Below are 17,847 nucleotides of genomic sequence, written 5' to 3'. Positions count from 1 at the left end.
CAGTAATAAGTAACTTGTGCTAAAATGACTAACATGAAGGGAAGTAGCTTCTATTTTTATTAAACATACAAATGTGATGTTGACATAGAGTTAAGTTCCCAATGAAGTCATCCTGTGTAGACCTCAGAGACAGCATATAACTGCTTTTTTCCACAAATGAGGTCTACGGGAGTAAGGCAATACAGTTTTGTAGCATTTCCGTTCTGGGTGGGTGTGGTGTGTACCATGAGAGGGCAGTGCACGGCTTGTGCTATAGGGTTTCGGTAAGTATTTACTTGCAAAGTAAGCTATATTGGATCCATGGATAAGTGAGTACCAGGACAGCTGGGCAGACCATGGAGGACGAACAGAGAAGAGGCCGCTCAGTCGAGGAGGGAGGGTGGTGAAGAAAGGAGCAAACGTGGAGTGGGATTCCAAGGTTAGGTTCTGAGTGCCCTCGTGGACCAAACTTACAGGATTCCAATTTTATCCTGTCCAAGAACGGGGGCGGGGGGGCAGCTCAGGTGCGGGTGTCAGAAATGTCACCCTCCTTCTCCCAGGTAGAGTGAGAGAGGAGGTGGCACTGTGGCCACACGTCTCCCCGACCGCATGACACAGAGCTGCCGTTCACAACAGAGTCTAGAAAACTCTGGGAATGGGGAGCTGGCAGGATCCTGTGCCCCTGTGGTCCGGGGAGATGCAGGGTGCAGAGGCCTTGGGAGCTGAGGGCACGGCTGTGGGCCCTCCCGGCGGCAGTGACCCACACTGGCCCACTCACGGGCATCCTCTCTGTCCTTGACCAGCTTCATCGGCCATTCTCTGGGCAACATCATCATCCGCTCGGTCCTCACCCGGCCCCGGTTCCGGTATTACCTCAACAAGCTCCACACCTTCCTTTCGCTGTCTGGGCCCCACCTGGGGACGCTGTACAACAACAGCACCCTGGTCAGCACAGGTAAGATGTCTCCAGGTGCAGCAGCCCTCTGCCGGGACCTGGGGCACCAGGAATTTGAGACTGGAGGCCGAGGCTCTGGATGGAAGCCTGCAGCTTTGGAGCCTCTTCTCAGCTGGGATTAGAGATGCGGCCCTGTCGTTGGGTAAACTCTTCAAAGAAGAAGCCTCCAAAGTCATCACAAGAATTGGCCTATGGATTGGGTGTTTGTGTCTACATGTGGGCATGTTTATGGAACACTATATGTTTTACCACGCAGACCACCCCCTTCCCAGCCTCTTTGGAGCATAGGTTGGTTTCAGAACCCCCTTCTGAGACCTCAAGCTGAGGATTCATCTGTCTGTTATACGAAAGGGCACCAGGCTTGTATATAACCTACAAATGTAATCGGTACTCTTCAAATCATCTTTTAGACTGCTTATAATATCTAATACGATGCAAACACCATGAGAATAATTGCTATCATCTGTTGTTTAGAAAATAATGTGAAGAAATAACATCTGTATATGTTCTTCACCGACACAGTGATTTGAAAATGTGTTTGATTCTTGGTTGATTAAGTCTTCAGAGAGGGGACCCACAGATACAGAGGATTGATTTATTCTCTCTCTCTCTCTCTCTCTCTCTCTCTCTCTCTCACACACACACACACACCTGCCTGTCTATATATAACAATGCTGCACATATATAATGTGTGCATATTATGTGTGCATATGAGTGTGTATATGGGAGTCTTCATATTTCCATCATAGAATCCGTGACAATTAAGTGGGCAAAGGAAAAAGGAAATCAGTCAATCTGAAAAGTTAAGTAGAGTCGATTCTGCGCTGCTTTCTGGCTGGAAGAGTTGGACTGTTCTGGGGAGGGAGGAGGCTGGAGGTGGGGTGGGGTGGGCTGGGGAGTGGACAGTAACAAGGCCAGGTTCAGTGCACTTGGGAAGAGCAGCAGCGCTTCCAAGGCCTGCTGCTGGTGGTGGGAAGGGTTTTCTGAGCAGAGTAAGCGGCGTGTGAGTGCAGAGAAGAGCGTGCGGGCACCAAGCGGCAGGTGATGTGTGAGGATCATTCCTCTGAATTTTTCATCTTGGAAACTTTTCCTGCAGCCTCCTTTGCAGACGCGGATGGTGTTCATTTGGAGAATATTGACAGATTCCCGTTCTGCTGCCCTCCGCCTTGCCATCACAGCCATCACAGTGTTATCACCAGGGAGAAATTAACCTCTGACTTTCCAGAGAGTTGCCAGAATGCCACCCGCTCTCTTATTTGGAAGTTTAGAGCAGTGCTCTCACATTGCTCTGCTTTGTCTCAGTTCTTTCTCTCTCTCTCTCTCTCCCTTCCTCTCTCTCTCTCTCTCTCTCTCTCTCTCTCTGAGTCTCTCTTTCTTTCATTGGTCATGGGGCTTAAACTCTGGGCTGGGTGCTCTCTCTCAGCTCTTCAGCTCAAGGCGAGTGTTCTACCACTTGAGCCACAGTATCACTTCCGGTTTTCTTAATGGTTTATCGGAGATAAGAGTCTCACGGGCTTTCCTGCGCAGGCTGGCTTTCAGCAGAGATCCCCTCAGATTTCAGCCTCCTAAGTAGCTAGGATTATAGGCGTGAGCCACCTGTGCCTGACTTACTTATTTATCTGTGTCTTGCTAGGCTTGTGGCTCATGCAGAAACTGAAGAAGTCCGGGTCCCTTCTGCAGCTGACCTTCAGGGATCATGCCGACTTGCGCAAGTGTTTCCTCTACCAGCTAAGCCAAAAAACAGGTGGGTGCAGCCTTCTGCGGCCATGCTGATGAGATCTGACTCCTGGGACACAGATTAGCTTTGTTGCCATGTCAGTCCTCTCAGAGGAGGTGAGGTGAGGGCGTTCAGCAAGCGGAGCTGCTTCTACTGGAGCCGCACGCGTCTCCGGTGTGTCCTGAGAGCAATGAGAGCCAAGGTAAGTTGGCATCATCAGGATACTCAGGAGTGGCAGCTCCTACTTCCCGTCAGCCTTTGAGTGTTCTACCCGTGTTCCCTCACTCAGGTGGAAGGGGAGCTACCCAAAGAATACATGAGACACGTCACACAGGCCCACTGGGCTGTGGGGAGGAAGGAAGGACGGCATTGGGCACGGGGTGGGGGTGGGGGGCCCTGCCGGTATTCTGGATGTGGCTGCGGAGATAGCAGTGACCGTGGCTCAGTGCTCTCTGAGCAGAGCCACTGGCTGATGATCGATTCAGCGCTGCTGGCCTGGCCTTTCCCTGGTCTGTGCGTACACAAGGTCCCATTCTTCTGTGAGCACTGCCTGATACCCTTGTTCCCAGAAGAATGTGAACCTGGCAGAGCACCTCCGGCGGTTCCTTTCCTACTCTGTGCCTTTGGATATAAAGGTGGACACTTGGAGAAGAAGATGGCAGGGTTGGGCAGAAGGGGGAAGTTGGACTGTGGTTTGTTTACCACAGAGGTCCTAGCTGCCTCCAGCCATAAGGAGCTCAGAAGCTGGGCTGGTCTTATAAGGTAGTCACCTTATTCCACTCTCCCCCAGAGCGGACAGACGGCGGTACAGACAGACTTAGTCTTGGATGTCTGAGAGCTGTAGGTTGCTCTTGTGCCCAGCAGTGCTGGGGGGGGGGGAGGAGGAGGGTGGTCCCCAGATTGATGGAGCTTTCCCTCCATTTCCCTGGAGCTACATGATGGTGGGCTCTGAGGCAGCACTGCAGTGTCCAGTGTGGAAGATCCCTCGGTCTCTGTGTTGGGAGCAGATGCAGGAAGATGAGGCTGGACGCAGGGAGGAGGGGACATCCAGGCTGATGCAGTGGGGCTGGAAGTAAAGGAATGGTGGGGAAGAGGAAGAAGGAAGCCTAGAAATCTCTAATTTCCGTCCTCACAGACATCTTAATTTTCCCAGTCCACCAAAGTGATCTGTTTTATTGAGCTTGTATTATTAGTTGCATATATTCCCCCCTCCCCCCCCTATTGTTCTGAGTAGCTCGCTGTGGGTCTCCTTGGCGCCCATGGCTGACAAGAACAGAGTTCTCTTTACAGAGAAGTGCGAAAGGCCCATGCTTCTGCATGCTTCTTCCCTCAGTTTCCCAAAGGCCCAGCTCCTGAGCTTGGTCAGCGCCTGACACGCTGGCTGCGTGGCTGCTGTCTCCTCCCCTCGGAACTTCCCGAGGGTGTGTTCCACAAACTGTGTGCAAACCCGGGGTGGGGGGGCACGTCCACCGACCGGATGACCCAGGTCAAAGCGTACTCTCCCGGCTTCTCACAGGCCTGCAGTGTGCAAACCCGGGGCGGGGGGGCACGTCCACCGACCGGATGACCCAGGTCAAAGCGTACTCTCCCGGCTTCTCACAGGCCTGCAGTATTTTAAAAACGTCGTTCTGGTGGCTTCTCCTCAAGATCGTTACGTGCCCTTCCACTCGGCCCGGATCGAAATGTGCAAGACCGCCCTGAAGGACAGACACACAGGTAAGCTGCCCTGGACTTCGGAAAGGGGTCTTTGGATTTCAGAAGGGAGATGAGATTCATGGAGGTGACTGTGCTTATTGTGGGCCGCCGGGCCGCCGAGCGCTGCCTTTAATCTCAGCGCGACGTGAGGCGCGGCCTGCCCATCGTGTGGAACAGTTGTGGGCACCCTCATCTCTGTGCCGACCGTGAGGGAAGAAGTGCTTTAGGTGAGCCAAGGCGAGAGCCCCTGTGAGCTGTGTGCTGTGCGCCAGGCGCCGCTAATTCACTGTGCTGAGCCCATTCCTCCGACACAGTGGCCCCCGAGGAAGGTGACATTCCCCCTGTCTCTTGGAGGAAGTGTGCAAAGCCATCCCGAGGCACCAGTTCTGGAGCTGGACCTTTGCCCCGGAACAGGAAATCGTCCTCCTCAAGAGCCTGGGCTTTGCTCTTTAGGCGCTGCCCAAGGTGACCCGTGGCTGAGAGGAAGGAGGGCCTACTGTGTGTCACAGAACTTGTTCTTCTTCAAAGAATGCTAATGTTTGATGAATCTCGTCAGTCGCCATGAGGACAGTGCTACCGTCTCTCCCCAAGTTAATGTTTTCTGTCATGCTTTCAAATGGGCCTCAAAAATGGTGACTTAGTTGATCAATTAAGACAAATGGAATGACATGGTGTTTAATTCATATTGGTGTGTGTGTATTATAAGTACCCATAGTCCTGTTTTCCAAAACATTCTTTTTTAGAAATAATTATCTTTAAGTAGTTGTACAAAGAGGTTTTAGGTGAATATACCAATTTATGAGTGCAGTGCGTCTTGAGCCTTGATTTGTTTCACCTCTTCCAACCATACCCCATCAATTCCAATACCACCTAGGCTGAGATAAAATACCTCCCAGTCTTCTCTGTATTCCCCTTCTAATTCAATGACTAATGTGTCATGTAGTCTCAAGAGTTCATCAAGATGGAAACAAGTGCTTTAGGTAGGAAAAATAATGAGGGCTATGCAATGTATGTTTAAAACATTGTTGACAATTGCCTTGAGGTGGAAAATGATTTGATTCACTCAGTGAATTTTGAATGATTTTGTCTGTTTAATTTTATTTTTTAATGGCCTGTTGGCCTTCATTGCGCACATAATTTAAACACATTCTGACAGTGGCACAACCATTAGATGCTTCTGCTCCTGTTGCTTGGCAACATTCGTGGAGTATTCTTGTAATCCTGTGGTTTCCACAACATCCTTTTCAAAGGGCACAGCCGGCAGACCAGCCTGTGAAGAAATGTTTATGTGGCTCACTCCTTTCATGTCAACTTTTGACTGGTTTCCACTTCTTTTCTGAAACAAGCATTCTGCATGTAAATTGTTTTATAGTTGATAACCATCCAGCCTCTCCCTAGCGATGGTAATAGGTAATAACCACTATTCTCATATAGCAATAGACACTTTAAGGAAGGATTTTTACCTCTTATTTTAACTAATTTCTTTAAAAAAATCAACTTCCTAATTATTTCAATTCATATCTCTACCTTCTCTGCCTCAAAGGTTTTGACCAAAACTTTGAGGAAGGGGTTAGAAGACTAAAGTGGCCCAGGCCCTGTGTGAAGGTCTCTGCCCTTCCTGGTCCAGGAGAGCAGATCCAAAAATGGCTGGATAGCTCTGGATAACTCTGGGGGAAAGGACAGCAGAGGGCTTGGAGGATTGTCTGGAGTAGGCTGACCAACTGCCAGACTCAGCGAAGAGCTGTTCTCTGTATAAATGCAGGCCATCGTGCCGACATTATGAAACAGATCCTATTATTTGTAGTATTGCCCCAGTGAGTCAATGTTAAGCACCCTAGCCCTCTGGTTCATGCTAGAAGAGGTCCGTACACGATTCAGCAGTTATCATGATCGGGAAGAGCACAGGCCTTCCAGGTGCGAACTTCAGCCTCAGTGTGCATATTGGTCCGTTAGTAATGACTGACACATCTCTACGTGGCTAGAAGAGCGCCCCCTACCTACCATGCCTGATGCAAAATCACAGTCCCGTTAGTTCTTAGGTAGAAAGGATAATCAATTCTGACGTACAATTATAAAAGATAAAGCACAACCACCACCCTATACCCTACAATCTCTTCTTTCTTCTCCTTGGTGCTCAGGAGCCAGTAAAATGCCACTTGACTTGTAGGAGACATGGCGTCAGTAGGTATTAGCTTCCACGGATCTCTTGAGATGTGTCCTGACACATGATCTCCTGCAATGGGACTTGTGTGGTTTCTGAGTGTCTGTCCTGGCGGGTGACTCCCTTCTCTTCCTCCTGGCCCTCCGTGGAGAGGACAGCCCTCCTCTGAGTTCCTCGTCCCCGACTACCACGCCTCCTCAGGCACAGACCACAAAGCCGTCATGTGGAAACCCTCGAGTGCCCCTAGCTTTTAATCTAACCAGAGGAAGAGAACTTTGACTTCATTTCTTTTATATCCTATACAAGTAGGAAACTGATCTTCACACTCTGCCCCTTGGTGAACACGCAGAGTCTTACTCTCTAAATGTTTCTAGTAGCTTCTACCCAGGCCTTCATATCCTCTTCCCTCCCAGGGCCGGTGTATGCGGAAATGATCAACAACCTCCTGGGCCCTCTGGTGGAAGCCAAGGACTGCTCTCTGATCCGACACAATGTGTTCCACGCTCTGCCCAACACTGCCAACACCCTGATCGGCCGTGCTGCTCACATCGCCGTGCTGGACTCAGAACTCTTCCTGGAGAAGTTTTTCTTGGTGGCGGGACTCAACTATTTCAAGTAGCGGCTGTGAGGGAGCCAGCCTGGGGTAACTCTCCGGACGTGTTTCACATCCATCAAGCTCTTTAGCTATGACGCCCTTTCACAGACTTGTGCGGTCCAGGGTGGAGCTGCAGGAGGTCAGCTGGATGGATGGCTGGGAGGGCTGGAAGGCTGGGGTGGGACTTCGCATTGAGGTGCTTTTGTTTCAGACATTTGGGAGAGGTGAACAAATAGTGTCAAACACAACAAATTTTGTTTGAATTTGCCTCGCCTCCTGGAGTCTCATTCAAGAAGCTTTCTAAGAAAAACAGGGAAGATAAAAACAAACAGAATCCTTGGAATTGGTGAGCCCATCTTTGAAAAACACTGGGTCAGAGAGAGATGGCTCCAATTGAAGTAGCTTTATCTAATCTGTTACTAGCTCATAGCTTTATCATTTTGGTTTAAGTGCAGACAAGCATTTCAGAACTCAGGTTACCCATTGTGCAGAAATGGAACATATTTGTGTAAATAGAATCCTCCATAGAGTCAGATGTGCCACTCATTCAAAAGATGTGATATCCGTATTGTCATTCTCGCTTCACGTTTTCTAAACAAGGGAAGGGATGAAGGAATGTGCGGCCAAGCCCCGTTTTATTCTGTAACAGCAGTGGGTGGGGTGAGAGGCAGGGGGGAATGGGGAGGGGCAGAGAGGGAAGGGTGTTCTTGGTATATACAAACAAAATGTATGCTTGTTACAAACCAAACCAGCAATAGGAATGTACTGAACTGTACTGAATGTTGCCTACTCTCTCACACCTTTTCTATGCATTGTCTGGTCCACAAACTGTTTTTGCTTAGATCTCTGTCTGCAGTAGGGAAAACAACAAGACTGCACACTCACAGAAGGGGACACGGGGATTTGTGCACTAACGTGTGCACTTTCCAATGGCACACTTCCAAAGAAAGGCTGTGTTAGTGTGGAACGCAATCACAAAAAACCAGGACCATGGCCAGCTGCTCCTATCCATGGAAAGAGAAAGATATCTAAATGGAAGCGTGCCGGATGAAATCCTCAGGGGGGGCTCCAGGCAGGTGCTGGTTATCTACCACCAGAAATGTCTTCTTGCCTTAGGAAAACAAAGGGCTAGGAAAGGTCACCATCCATTAAAGCCGAGTGAGTAATAGGGATGAGAATGAGATCAGATTACAGAACAGAAGGCAGACTGAAGATGCATCCCAAGTTCTTCTAGGTAAGTGAATTCCAGCAGAAGTTCTGAAAGTTCCCAAGATGTTTAACATAGTCCCAAACACCGGAGACAGACGAACGACTCATTTAGTTGTGCTGAGGAATAGCAATGGGAGCCCATGGTTTTTCTATAGAAAGTCCCTTCTGAGTGCACAAACTCACCAGTCCCAGGCACAGAGCAGCCTGGATCCAGGTCACAGACAGTAGGGCAATGATACCATGTGAATCTGGGCTCCTCTGAAAGTTACCAAACCCTCTCATTTGAATTTAAATCCAGAACACAAGAACTAAGTCTTCATAGACAACTTTGCAGAAGGGCAAGCTTGTGGGTTTTCCAAACCTATGTCATGGTGCTGGTGTGGGCTTGGAGTGTCATTCCAAGGGAGACACTCCTACAGTGGATTTCAAGTTTTTCTTGGGTCTTTTCTGAAAGTTCCTTATGTTCTTAGCTGAACACTTGGGTTTGCCACTGGATATTCTTCGTGAGTTCCTGAGTTGGTGCTTGGTTCAGTCTCTGCTCCAAAGCAGGGACACTTGTCTTTGTTACCTGGGAAACATTTGTTTCCTGGTTGGGCAATTCTTGATTCTGGTTTCCCTGATCTAGACAAGTGTTTGTGCACTCTGCAGAGCCGTAGGCTTGTAGCTGCCATGAGGGAACACGTCCTCTCTGATGAGTATATTTCATATTGTGTTTCCAGTTCCTTTCATCAGCATTCCGTCATTCTTCAGTCACTTGGTAGATCCTGTCACTGGGGGTGATGGCACAGGATCAGTCCAATGACCATCATCTTTTCCAATACCCAGATGCCACCTTAACCTTCCATGTGCAGTCTGGACATAGTAAGAACTAATGGCAATAAATGTCCAGCTGCATAGTGCCCCTCTTTTTTGATAGGGGTGTCCCACTGTCTTTGTAAACCATCTCTCACCTCTGAGCATCTAGAATCATGTAGAAAGTGCACCTCTGTATTGTAAATAAGTGTCAAGTATTATGTGTCATGATTCATTTAAAAAGGCTTTTTTATGTCTCTTTCTATTAAAGTACATATATATATATATATAACTATAAATATACACATTATATGTATATGTATAAAATAACAGGGGACATTCTATTATTAGTTATAAAAATTATAAAAAATATTGCCTGCCAAGATAATGGCCTAGTATGTCTTTATTCTCAGCATCATTTTTTTTCTTTTTTGGTTTGTACACTTTGTGGAGTTTCTTAAAACCAGTTAGAAATAAAAGGTACTAACATTGCAATTATTTGGAATTTGTTGTTCGTGAACCAAAATAAACACGGAGAAGCAGCGAGAAGTCAGAAGAAGCTGGAGTCACATGAGCAGCTCAGTACAGGTTGAAAGGGACAGTTCTGCAAGGCTGAGGAAAGGGGCAACAGAAAAAAGCTAGATTCCCGTCTTCACAGGATTAGCCGTCACTTCAGTCTGTGCTAGATAGCAGCTCAAAAGTAGGACACACAGTGGAAATGCACCTCCTGTTGCTTCCAGAAGGGCGAGGGGGCAGCCTTAGAGAGAGGCCAGGGGAGCGCATTTGCCCTGCACAGCCAGCTGCCATTAACTGCACTTCCATTGTGTCATTCATTCATTCATACATTTAATACATTTTCATTGAGGGTCCAATCTAGACCAGAAATACATTTGTAAATTTAGAACAGAACATAATTGGCCAAGTGTTGAACTAACTAAATAGAAGTTGTAGGCTTTCATGAGTGCTCAGAGGAAAGGTGAGGTAGCAGGTGCTTAGGGAAGCCCTCCCAGAAGTGGTCACAAAGCCAGGCATGAAGGCTGCATGGGTGAAAGTTGGTCTGGTGAAAGTGAGCTGTGGGGAATCCATTATGCTATTACGAATTTTGAACAGGAAACAGAAGAGAGACAGAGGGGAGAAAGGGAGAGATAGATAGATGATAGATAGATAGATGATAGATAGATAGATGATAGATGATAGATAGATAGATGATAGATAGATAGATAGATAGATAGATAGATAGATAGATAGATAGATAGATAGATAATCTATGGTACACTAGAAGGGAAAGAGGATGGAAAATATGCAGGGGCAGAGAGTGAAAAAAGAGGTGTGTGAAGTTAGATACTATGCAATGTTTTCTTATATCGAGTGGAGATTTCCACTGTTAGCACTAATAGAGAACTTTCCTCTTGGAAACGAGGGACAGGGGATAAGCCCACCACCTGCCCTCACTCCCGAGCTGACTCTGCAGGGACCTCACCCTGCCTTGAGAGAAGCCCTGAGTACTCCCTCCCATGTCTCGTTTCTGAGCCTTCCCTCGGAGAAGCACAGCGGACGTCTCTGCAGGGCTTGACATGGAGAAGCTGGGAAAAAATGGCATTGGATAAGAAGGCTAAGATGAAGGGATATTGGCTGCTCAAAATCCTAATAGGCTCTTTTGTTGCATAGGAAAGCAAGGAAGTGATCTTTTCGTATCAGATTTGAATGACTACTAAGGAACCAAGCTGTTTGATATGCAAGAAAAACAGTCTTCAGTTTGCAGTTGATCTATCTGAAGCTCCACAAACTGGAAGAAACAGAGTCAAAATCACAAGTTTTTCCTAGGCCACAAATACTTCCTAACCATCTGCCCTGAGTCAGGTGTTGAACATAAAATACATCAAAATGTTCTATTCAGATGGAATATAGCTGTGTGTGCAAGGGGAAGGTAGGTGGTGGGCAGAGTTGCTGCCATAGACCAGACACATAGACTGGAGTCAGAAGGAGCTCCCTGAAGAGCATGGATGGGGAATAATCCATGCAGCACACAGAGCAATCATAACACACGGCCCAGGTACTTCTGTAAAGAAGAAAAATGTTTCCAAGCAGGAGCACCTGAAGGTAGGGAGCAGCTGGCCCACCTTCGCCTGTATGGAGACAGTAGCAAATCTCCCTCCCTGGTGATCCTAAAGTCGATAGCCTTCTGCCACTTATTTTTATCACTGCGGTTGGTGGTCTCTGACAGTGTGCATTTTCCAGAATACACAGTCGTCAGTGCCTCTTGCGAGTGTTTTTGCAGATATTGTGAAAGAAACAAGAAGCCAGGGCAAACAAGAGGCAGAAATAGAGTCATGCTTCCCATGTCATCTTGGCAACCATCCATCCCTGTATCCTTAGGAAGGATGCTCCTGTCTAATTGGCAAAGCTAGGCAACATATGCTAACATCTGGATCAATTGTCTTGTGTCCGCTCACTTCATCTTTACACATTTTAATGAGTACCTACTCTTAATGTAAGTCCTATCATCCTTCACAGTAGAAGGGTCTAAGAGGATGGAACATTTCATTGGTTTATTTTTTAGCTATCTGTATTTAATTTTAAAAATCACAAGATCTCTAGAATGGGAAGAGAGCAAATGGATTGCTTGATTCCGATGCATCTCCTGCTTAGCATTCTGAACCCTGCTTTTCAAATGCCATTTGACTTCTTGGTCTCATCCTATCTGTGATGAATGTACTGTATTCAGGCAGTAGAGCTTGCACATGACCATGGTTATTCATATCTGTGAAGAGCTACTGCCACAAACAGTTAGAATCATCCCTAGTTTCTTGGAGTCCGTACTTGCTCATTTTAGAGTGTTTAAAAGGACTATCTCCTTTCCCCGCCCTAAATCACTTGAATCTAATTTTTCCATGACACTGTGTCATGATGCATAATGCTAGTGTGTCTCAAGGCAAACGGTCTAGACAATCAGAAAAGAAAAGCTGGGCTCTTGCAAAGTCTTCAGAGCACCGGACTCTGTACATACATTTAGCTTTTGGAAATGTATCCCAGTAATTTCTGTCATAAAATGGAATGCCTTGGATATAGAGAACTAGCAACCTCCAGACACAGATACATCCATCGGCAAATAGGCAATTCCTGGCTCACCATTACACTAGCGTATTTTCCTTTTTGCTGTCATTATCTTTAAGTAGTTATACCAAGGAGGTGCCAGTAAACAAAGCAGTGAATGAAAGCTGCCTCTCTATCAGTGCCACTCATTTCAATACTCTCCCCCACCCCTCCCCCCCACCCTTCCCTTCATTTTTCTTAATTTTGTCGGGTCCACATTGAATTCTTGGCCGCCTTCTCCCACCCTTCTTCATGGCCAGTTACAAATAGCTTGTCCTTGTTTCACGCATGGGGTTGTGGTTACGTGATTGCAAAACAGTTACTCAAACTTCGAGACTCAGCACAGAACCAAAAACAGCTAGAGGTAAAACAAACTTTGCTCATTCTATCTTTTTATAAACAAAGAACAAGAGAATGGAACTAACTTTTAATGCTCAACTTTTTTTCTGCTAGGTTGATTGAATTCTGCCCTTAAAACATGACACCAGACAAATACTAGAGGGGTCATCGGGTGACTCGGCCGTTTGGTTGTACAACTTAGCAGTGATAGAGCCAACGTTTAAACTCACAGCCTTCTATATATTCTTTTTTCCTATGACTCCTCCAGTCAGGAGATATTACATAATTGTAAATGTCACCCATCTTGCAAAAATCAAAGACAGGGTTCAACACCCAAATTATGCTCCCATGAGTTTCTAAATCTATATAAGACATTTATTTAACCAATAACGTATATGACCTAGGAAACGTTATTCTGTTTCAAATGTGGTTTCATAAGTCTCATCAGTGAGTATAGTTGCATGACTGGCTGAATGTCCTTTTCTTGGCTGGTCACCTGTTGCTTGTGCTTCTGTCTTTCCAGTCTAAGGTCTCCTTTTCTAACCCTCGATGCCTTTTTATTCATCGCTTCCACCCACACTTCCTGTCTCTGCTCTCCCTCCATTGGAACGACTGATCATATCACCCAGGAATCAAGTCATGATGAATCTGAGCCCAGTGCCTTGCTCTCAGAGCTGAGTTCTCAAGGTTCCACAAGGCCGTTTCTCTATACTTAGCATGTCTTCTTTCTGTCCTTATAGCTCTCCCACCACCTCTCATTCATTCTTACAAACCTGGTGCTCCATACATTACCGGGCCTGGACGTGAATGTATCCACTGGAAAGGGTTGGTCCTTAAAAAGTGTACGTTTGCCTCTCTCATCCTTCCTCTCAGCCACGGCAATGGATTCTAATGCAGAAGTAGTTTGACCTTGGCTTGTGATGAAGCTGTTAGCTTCTGAATTTGCAAGAAGAGAGAGTCATTCTGTGAGATATGGGTGTTGCATCGTGGGAAAGAACCTGTTTCCCAATCTGTACAATAAATTTGGAAAGGCATGCTTAAAAGTATCTAGGGGACATGGGTAAGAACATCAAGTAGAGACCTGGAGCTGTACCTGGCATAGATCAGGCAGTTCAGATTCTAAGGGTAATGCTTAGGCATGCTGCCTCAAATTCCCTACTGGGAATTTTCTTTGAAATAAATTAAGAAATCTTCCTGGCTTCAAAGTGATTCAGTCACATTGGCTTGAAGGGGAGGCCTCGTCTGAAACTTTAGATGTGACCGCAGCGGGCAGATCCTTCCAGCGTGACTACAGGAGTTGCCATACTGGACATGCTCAGGTTTAATGGGACTGTCGGGATAATACAAATTAATTTCCTTCTCAGGGTATGCTGTAAGCCATTGTTGATTGAGAGTGGAGGAAAGGCTGTCAATTGTCCCACAGGTAGGAGTTGTGTGGCATCTAACATAAGGTGTTAGAAGCTGAGTTCTGTGACTGCTACATATTCCTTTCTATTGCACTAAACAGCACAGACACAATGAAATACTCTTTAACTTATGTCTAGATTTATTGCATATGACAAAATACCTTGCTTCGTCCTTCATTCCCCAGGAAGAAGTATCTGAAGCAAGGCGTATCTAATACTGTATGCCTATATATTTATATATATGTATATATATACACTCACATACATGTATATACACACATATAGGTATATATGTATACATGTAAGTGTGTGTATATGTGTGTGTATCTTTCCTTTATCTTCCCAGTACCTGAATTTGAACTCAGGGCCTTGGACTCACTAAGCTCACTAAGTGGCAGGTATTCTGCCACTTGAGACATGCTTTAATTCTGGCATTTTGTTGGTTATTCTGGAACTAGAGCCTCACAGGATTTTCTGCCCAGGCTGGCTTTGAACCATGTTTCTCTGGATGTCAGCATCCTGAATACCTAGGATTATAAGTGTGAGCCACTGGCAACTGGCTATCTTTCCTTCCAAAGTAAGTGTGTCTCATTTGGTCCCACATACTAATTTCTTGGTGTGTTCCTAAAGAGTCTGTGATTTTAGTTTCATTCATGATTTCCTTTAGGATATATATTTTTTGTACACAATGTTTGTTTGTTCTGTGTTGGTTCTGGCCTAAGCTGTGAAGGATACAGAGAATCATCTGATGTGACCTTACCGCTTCACCCAGGGTGAGGAAGAGATGTATGAATGAATAGTCCAGGACAGAATGAAGTACGGGAGCAGGTGGGGAACATTGTGAATAATATCATCTAGTGCCTCTAAAACCAAACCACAGTGCCAGTTCTGGGCTTTTGGTGCCCAGAATTGGGTCTCGATCTGGGTCTGCATACAGAAAACCAATGTGAGATGCTCCAGAAATGTCAGTCAAACCACTCAGGATTCCAACACTCTCTCCAGCCATTTCTCCCACAGCATATTATCGAAGTCAATTTCTCAAAGGAGATGGATGGTTGCTGTACTGTCACATCTAGCAAGAAGCATTCCTCTGAGCACCGCATCCTGTGATGCAAAAGCTTCAGATATTCTGCTACTGAGCTTTCTACTTCTTTTAATATTAATAGATGAAATAACATCGATCAGATAATGAAAAGACACACCGCTAGTGTCTTCAAGAGCTATCGTGCTTAGATTTGGCAAAGGGACCCACGAGTGGCTCCCATTTATTGAGAGCATAAGGAAAGGCTGGGGAATTTATTATTTATTTTACATTTGTTTTTAAATATGGCATCCAACATTACAGAGGGTGAAGCGAGGTGGGTCTTCTATTACTATCCCATGGAGAAAGAGTCTGAATGTCTAGCTTGATGCCACTGTGAATCCTAATGCATATTTATTCTGGTGAAAATATCTGTACACAATAATTACAATGTCCTGCATACCCTTGAAAACTGTCTGTGAAACAGTTCCCTTAGTCATACCTGAATCATTAGTGCCAATATAATTCCACTATTTTTCTACATTTGCTTCTTGGTTGGCTTTTTTGTGTTAACTTGTGATGTGTATAAAATGATAAAAGAACAAATTAATAAAAGAGAAAATGATCCTTTTACTTTTCCTTTTACTGGAACTTTGTGTCTACGCAATTCACAGCAGCCTTTCTTTAGGGCAATCAGGGCTTGTGTTAACCATCCTGACATTGCTCTGACAAAAGAATTGAGAAAAACCATTTACAAAAAGGAGAGGTTCATTTTTGCTTGTGGTTCCAGAGGACTCAACCCATGATGCTTAGCTCCATCACTTTGGACCTCTGATAAAGCAGAATCTCATGGCTGGAACGTGTTAGAGCAAAGATACTTACCCACTGTTGTCTAGGATGTATGTGTGTGTGTGTGTGTGTGTGTGTGTGTGCATGTGTGTATGTATGTATATATGAGAGAGAGTGGGGAGAGAGAGCACACCAGAGAGAGAGAGAAAAAAAACTGGGATCCCAATATTCCTTTCAAGAAAATGTTCCCAAGGAAATGCTCCCAGTAACTTAACTTGCTTCCATTAGGCCACACCTCCTACAAGTTTTGTCAGCTTCCAATCATGTAACAGGCTCATGAGTAAGCCTTCATCAGATGGCTTTTGGAGTACATTTAAGATCCAGAAAAGATAACAAGAGCTGAATGACTTATTTTGCCTTTGGTTAGAGGACACATTATTTGACTGTTATTTCTTGGGTATATAATATGAGAAGGACTGAGGATTTTCTTCCCAGTGTGGCCATTGGGAAAGTAAGAATCTCTTAACTGTACCACAAAACAATCTAGAGTCAAAAATGTGCCATTCCTTGTCTTGAATGGCCAAGTCTTCAATTCTTATTCACTTTATGAATGTGTATGTATGTATGCATGTATGCATGCATGCATATATTTGTTTCATTGGCAAACCACAGGCTTTCATTTTTTTGCCTGCTGCATATCTGGGGTTATAGGAGTAAGCCATCTTGTCTGACTGATATATTCACTATTTCTACCACTCAGGGCTGCTCATGGAGCATGCTATGTGTAGTAGTGACAGTGTACCCATTGTTCTTTCCTTGTGAAAGGCCAGGCAATGTGAGGATCATGACATCGTCCATCTCCAGGAGAAATCACTTGTGACCAGAGCTGTGGCTCTATGCCCACCTGTGTTAACCCGAGATTGACTGCTCTGCTGTAGGAGTGCAGGTGGACCAATGACCTGCAGACAGAGATTCTACATGGCAGCCAGTGACCTGGCATAGTCAGACATGCGCAGACAGGGATGAAGAAAAAGGTTGAATTACACAAGTAATCCCTAGATCGGAAATGAAGAATGTACATTAAACAGCTTGCTTGGGTGCCCGCTAGAGATTTTAGGCTTTTCATGTCCTTGTACGAGACCCTAACCAAACCATGTCTCTACTTATGCTTAACATAAGGGGTTTCATTGTAACATTTCCATATATGCATATAGGTCTTTTGGCCAAATTCATTTATTCATTACCCTCTTATCCGCCTGCTTTTAAATACTCTTTTGTGGGGGGAGGGGTCTTGTTATCTTATTTTCATAGGACTTTGATCATATTCACCTTTCTTTCACACTCTCCTTCTCCCCTACTGTAGTTCTCACTCCCAAACAACTCTCAAAAGAGAAGTACAAATGACTAGTAGATAAGTGAATAAAGGTGAAACATGTATTCATTTCCATAAAGGAAATGCAAGATAAAATTACATTGAGGCTATTTCCTGCTGGCCAAAAGTGGCCATCACCAAGAACACTAACTCTTCAGACCATTGGGTGACATGTCCTCTTCCCTGTGCTCTTCCTCCAGGAAGATGAGGCTTGTTCTCTTCTTTTTGGCCTTTACTTCAAGATCTCCCTCTCACCAGGCTTCCCTTGGATGCTTGTTCTCAAATTACATTGCTTCTCTCTTGTGCCCTGGAAAGTTCACAACCCACATAGGCTTCATCTTTCTCCCTCAGCTTACTAGCTGTTTTACTTTATTGATCTACTTTTCTCGTGAGTAGAAAGGCAGGGATTATTTTTAATGTTTGTTTGTGGACCGTTGTCGACTTTTGCATTTCTGTACCAGAGTATGCAGTATGTTCTTCATAAAAATGGGAGGAGTTGGGCTGGAGGGGTGGCTCAAGTGGTAGAGTACCCTACTTAGCAAATGCAAGGTTCTGAGTTCCGATTCCACTACAGTAAAAATAAATGTGATTAGTGACTGAATGAATGTGGATCTGACACACACTCAGGGCTTAATGGGTTGTGCAGAATCATGGTCTATGCCTGAAGTCTCTCGTTTTTTTTTTGTTTTGTTTTTTGTCGGTCGTGGGGCTTGAACTCTGGGCC

At 45.5% G+C, this 17,847-nt stretch overlaps 1 protein-coding gene across 1 annotated transcript in view; it reads left to right on the top strand.

Annotated features, from left to right (window-relative positions):
* Positions 1 to 7,264, top strand: part of Fam135b (family with sequence similarity 135, member B) — a 139,677-nt gene extending 132,413 nt beyond the window's left edge. The window contains exons 16-19 of the mRNA XM_013025133.1: positions 783 to 934; positions 2,568 to 2,678; positions 4,254 to 4,367; positions 6,921 to 7,264. Coding sequence (XP_012880587.1) covers positions 783 to 934; positions 2,568 to 2,678; positions 4,254 to 4,367; positions 6,921 to 7,126 — 583 coding nt within the window. The 3' untranslated portion in view covers positions 7,127 to 7,264. The remainder of the gene's footprint in view (positions 1 to 782; positions 935 to 2,567; positions 2,679 to 4,253; positions 4,368 to 6,920) is intronic.
* The last annotated feature ends 10,583 nt before the right edge of the window (positions 7,265 to 17,847 follow it).

Source organism: Dipodomys ordii, unplaced genomic scaffold (genome assembly GCF_000151885.1).
Source record: "Dipodomys ordii isolate 6190 unplaced genomic scaffold, Dord_2.0 Scaffold82, whole genome shotgun sequence".
Lineage (NCBI taxonomy): Eukaryota > Metazoa > Chordata > Mammalia > Rodentia > Heteromyidae > Dipodomys > Dipodomys ordii.
This window is presented reverse-complemented; position numbering and strand designations above follow the sequence as displayed.